Raw genomic sequence first — 5,150 nt, 5'->3', positions numbered from 1 at the left:
CCACCGTACATCTGCGTCTGTGCTCTTGTTCTCTCTTTACTCCTTGTCAAATTTTAGCACTATTATGATCCACGAGCAGTGGTGTTGTGCACAGAATAGGCAATTGTGTCCAATATAGCTTGTAATCGTTCTAAGTGTTGACCATTCTTAGAACACCAAAAAAGTTAAAGGACAGCCAGAATGATTACAGTTCTGAGAAGGTAAAAAATAGATGAAGCCTACTGACTCCTGTGATCCTCGCCACCATGAAATCGGTATTTGTAGTTTTGCCAGTGCTCTCTGGCAAACAAACACACCGTTGGTGACCCACACCATTATTTCTTGTTACATATTAACCAACATGTATACGCCAATACCAGTGTTTCTGTGGTAAGATTGTCAGATGATATCAGCCATGTAGTAAATTGGTTGGACTCTAATGACCACATCTTTCATCGTCACTACACCACTGCCCCCAATTTCTGTCATCCACGATGCATGAATTACAAATAGGTCAGTTCTGTCAACAGTTGCACACATACTTTATATCTGTATTTTTTTTTAATTATTCCAAGAATTCTTTAAACACAGATTCTTAAGTATCATACACTTCCTGTATTTACAGTGTGATTCTGTTACAAACTAATCCACATTATTTCCAGGCATCAGTGTAAGAAAACTATTCAAATAAAATAACCTGCAGTTCCATATTTGACAAACATACAATAAATAACATGTTATAATGCACATTTTTAGCAGTCCATCTTTTTAAGGCTTGTTGTAATTCTCATGAACTACCATTTGAAAGACATAAACCTCCTGTGTGTGACTTTTTCTCAGAGGGACAGACCTTATTGTTGGCTCACTTCTCTTGCCTCACCTCATTCTGCAGTGGCGTGTAGCTTATAGCTGTGGGAAAACCAGCAGAAATGAGATACAGACCCAGGTCTACATATCAGCACTTCTAAAAGCACAATACCTATAGAAAACTCTCCTCTCAGCCTCCCAGGGACAGTGCTCAAGCCTCTCCACTATGAACTGTTCAGGCTGGGAACAGTGAAATAGAAACCTTACAGTATGTCACAGTGTATGCACATTCTCTGGAGCTCAGGCCGAGAAAGCTTGTCTTAGCATTGTAAAAACTGACAGTAACCAATCCTCTGAAATGTCATTTCTCAGTTTCACGTTTCTGTGATAATGGAAATCAGTACCAGTAATGTCCCAGTGGGTAAAACCTTAAATGTGTTAGCTGTGAGTGGGTATGCCTGCCAACAGATGTCTGAATACCTGATACAGACAGCAAGTCTGGCTACCCAAAGGGACCAATCATTTTCAGCAACCTGTCAGCTTTTTAAGCTGAATATTCCTCCTGCCTGGTAAAAACAAGTCATATTTAAGAGAACCAGTTATAAACAGTAACACATGCTTCCACGACGTTTACTGTCTTGCTGCTGTAACTATGAAATACCTAAAGCTCAAATGTGTAAGATCTGCCTTTATTTTATCTGATGCTTTTTACGTAGGAAGAAGAATGGATGATTAATCTTGCTTTATTCATCCTTCCTGCTTTATTTATGTTCCTTTGGTATTTTAGTTGCCATAATGTGGGTAAGTTGTACGGATTGTGTACAGAAATATACCCAAGTTACACTGAATGTCACCAGGATAAATGGCTTTATTTATTTAAATACATTACATTACAATTAAACAATTGCTACAGGTATTAAAGTAACTTTAATTAGGCTGTAACATTAAGTGGTCTTAAATATTTCACATTGTTTACTGCATGGTTCTGGGTGAGCTTATCAACATCAGGAATTACTGATTCTGGATCTGTGATTTGTGACTTTGTGCCTGTGTTTGTAACAAATTGAGGTATGGAGCATATTCAATTATATATCTAAAAATTCCAGTTTCATGTAAAAAAAAAAAAAAAAAGACAGTCTTAGTTTGATTATCTAAAGTGATTTTCCATATAACTAATTTTGATTTAGTCCTCCAAATGTTTTCTCTAGCACATCTCACGGTGCAGTTATAGTTTGCTTTGAGCACCTTGCAGCCTCCACACCCTTCTGACTTCTTTTTCTGTGGTGTCCAAGATCCTGAACACCTTAACATCCTTTGTCTGGCGAAAGCGCTGCAACAGTCTCTGGAAAACAGTCGCTGGGATGCTGAAGTTGAGGTGTGGGTAGGTCACTTTGGCAGCAAAATCCCTTGTGTTGCTGGACACGATCCCTGAAAAACAACAAACAGTAGTTATACTCTGGTAAAACTGCAGATACAGCAGGGCAGAAAGAGCAGCCTGATGTGTGTAGCTGCCGTTTCCCTAGTCACATGTGGTGCATTGTTACAGTTTTCTGTGGTCATCATATGCCCCCCACTGATCAAAAAGAGTACATGATTCTGTAGTTGCAGGGTTCCCTACCAAGCAGCTCTCCAGACCGTGTCCGCACCACAGCACCCCCGCTGGCCCCTGCTTGTACTGCACAAGTGGTCTGAAGCATGATGGGCTGGGAATTCAAGCTAATGGCTTTTGAGAGGACACCAGAGGTCAGGGATGGACCACAGCTCCGACCCAACCCACCATATCCCACCACAACTACAGGTTCACCTGCAGAAAGAGAAACCAAGCTGGACAATCAATCTCTCAACAGTTTCATAAAACAGAGATCTGCTCTGGTACTGAACATAAAGTACAGAGCTATTCTAAAAACAGCTCAATTGCTTCCACTAAACAAACCTGGACTGAAATTCTGGGCCATTTGAGGGACCACAGCCTCTGGGACAGAGTCTCTCAGCTGCACCAAAGCCAGATCATAGGGCGAAGATGCTTTAGTGGAAAACAGCACACTACCCACAGTATCATGGACTCTGTGAAATAAGAAATTGCTCCAAATCAGTACAGACTATGATGATATAGAAATATTACTACTTTCTCAAAGGCCCTGTCAGTCAAATGTCAATCTGAGAAAAGATCCAATCCGGAAAAATAAATGAAAACACCAGTGGAGATGAGAAGTGTGTGCGTAGGGCCTCTAAAGGGAAGCAGCAGTGCTTAACCCCAAAACACAATGGAGCTATTAACTCTTGCTTACACCAGTGCACTTTTCTCAGTGACCTTTCATGGGTAGTTCATGCTGCAGTAATAGAAAGAAGCACTGCTGCTGCTTTGTTCTTTGTTTTGTTTTGTTTTGGGTTTTTTTTCTGAAGGCTTCAACCACAGGTTAAATGCAACTGGTGCAACTGGTGCAATGCAACTGATGCAATGCAACGTCATAGTAAAAAATACAGGTTTAACTAATAACATAAGCTGAATTCATTCAGGTGTTTCAGTGTCAGGTCCCCGGTACTGTGCATGGTTTACTGTGACAATTAAACAGAACAGAGCCTTTATTAATTTCATTAGTTCCACTTGTGCTTTTGCCTGCTAGAAATAATCAGTGTTTGCTGTGAAAATGGTCTATTGACCACGTTTTAATGTGTAATTTTCCCTTCCTTTCAAATCAAATCCTTTCCTATTCAGAGAAGGATGAACATGGACATTAGGACAATGAATGTGTTGTCACCTGTCCCTGTGATGGAACTTCAGGGTGACTGTGGACTTCCCGTTAACAACATGCCGGCAGGTTAAAACCAGCTGAGAGGTGACAACAACCCCTGAGCCCCAGAACTGGCCACTGTCCACAAAGCACACAGTGGGGTATTTAACAGCTTTTGACTCGTGGGCTGTGATGGACATGTGGAGGCCAGCCTCTCCCGGATGGAGCCAAACATCCCGCAGTGGATCTTGAGCGCTCATGCAGTGGGTGACATTCCTGAAGATCAAGTGGACTGAGCAGACTAAAGTGAGGCCTATCCACTCGTTGGCCTTCCAGCCAAATGGAGACACAATCAGCCCAATGAGGCGCACATTATCTGCACCTTCCACCACAAACAACCCTCCACCCTCTGTGCCTGGCAGACAGCGGGCATCTGTGAGGATGACAGCGTTGTCCTCTCCTGCGAGGTTACTGATGATACCTCTGCTGAGGGTACTGCTGAAGAGGTCTAAGCAGAGGGAGCCAAAAGGTGAACCACATGCAACGACCGGACAGCCTTTCTGGAGAGAAGAGCTGCTCCGCCAGGGGACGGTCCCTGAATCTGGGCTGCTTTCAACCACCACGCCTGCCTTAAGCACAGCGAACCAGCTAAGGAAGTGGGCGTCTCTGATCAGCTCCTCATCCTCTTCATCACCATGGAAACGCCACTGGTCAGCGTCCTGGAAAACTGCCTGGAAAGCCTGTTTGAACTCCAGGCAGTTCACCAGCATCAGCAACTGGGCTGCAACTTCCCGCTGCCGTGTTGTTTTAGCTCTGGAGGGTGTGAATGCTTCTCCCCGTGCAGACCGGTTGGTGTTCAGATGCTGCTGAGTAGAAAAGCTGACGCGGATTTTAAGTTTTTCACTGAAGCTGCGCGGCGGCAGGAACCTGGACTCGCGGTCCGAGAAGGGCCCTTTGTCGGTAATGAAACGTGAAAACGGCAGGCCGGTACATATCACAGTTCCAGTCTGAGGATGCACGATAACTCCACTGCAGCTCACGGGTTTCTGTGCTGAAAAGGTGCCTGACACCTTGACTACACAGCAGCACCTCTCTATCTCCCTTACCTCCATGCTCAGCAATGCAGGCTAACTTTACACATACATCGATAATGGTTTAACTAATTGGAGGCACAGGAAAACCGCTAAAAGCAGCCCATTACAAACAGCTAGAAACTGTTGCTGAGACAAGAAAACAAACTTTCATACTGGCGAGATACAGCAGACTGACAACGACGACTTTAATAGATTCCCCGTCTTATTAGCCTTAGAACTTTGAGTCTGTATTCTAGCTTCCTGGTTGTGTCTCATTGGTCTACGAAACGACACCTACCGCTCAATGTGATTGGTCAGAATGCAAACCCCCATGGTTCCGGGCCAATGGGAAACAAGAAGGTGGGACTATCTTTGTTCGTTCAGCTGCATGGCGTCACCCAGCGATCTGTAGTTTCTTTATGTCTCTGTCAAGGGGAGCAGTGGCGGTTCTACATTGAATTACTCCCTGGGCGGCAACCCCTCTGAGCATTATTTTAGAATAATAAAGAAAATAAAAGAATAATATACAAATAAAATATAGAAAAAATGTTCTGAATTG

General features: G+C 43.5%; 1 protein-coding gene across 1 annotated transcript; it reads right to left on the bottom strand.

The window, feature by feature from the left end:
• Positions 1–1,640: 1,640 nt before the first annotated feature.
• On the bottom strand, positions 1,641–4,847 carry tysnd1 (trypsin like peroxisomal matrix peptidase 1). The gene is made up of 4 exons (XM_041049941.1): positions 3,546–4,847; positions 2,720–2,850; positions 2,405–2,590; positions 1,641–2,214 (listed from the first exon to the last, which is right to left on the bottom strand). Exons 1-4 carry the CDS (start codon positions 4,628–4,630, stop codon positions 2,012–2,014), a joined length of 1,605 nt encoding a protein of 534 aa, XP_040905875.1. The 5' UTR covers positions 4,631–4,847; the 3' UTR covers positions 1,641–2,011.
• Positions 4,848–5,150: the final 303 nt, after the last annotated feature.

This window comes from Toxotes jaculatrix, chromosome 11, assembly GCF_017976425.1.
Source record: "Toxotes jaculatrix isolate fToxJac2 chromosome 11, fToxJac2.pri, whole genome shotgun sequence".
Taxonomy (NCBI): domain Eukaryota; kingdom Metazoa; phylum Chordata; class Actinopteri; family Toxotidae; genus Toxotes; species Toxotes jaculatrix.
Note: the sequence above shows the minus strand (reverse complement) of the source record. Positions and strands in the feature narration are given on the sequence as shown.

Excerpts from the sequence above, each read along its gene's own strand:
- tysnd1 (XM_041049941.1), bottom strand. The coding sequence starts at position 4,630 with ATGGAGGTAAGGGAGATAGAGAGGTGCTGCTGTGTAGTCAAGGTGTCA. Across the intron at positions 2,851-3,545 it reads AAGTTCCATCACAGGGACAG|AGTCCATGATACTGTGGGTA; the intron begins GTGACAACACAT and ends CTTATTTCACAG. Across the intron at positions 2,591-2,719 it reads GGCCCAGAATTTCAGTCCAG|GTGAACCTGTAGTTGTGGTG; the intron begins GTTTGTTTAGTG and ends CTCTTTCTGCAG.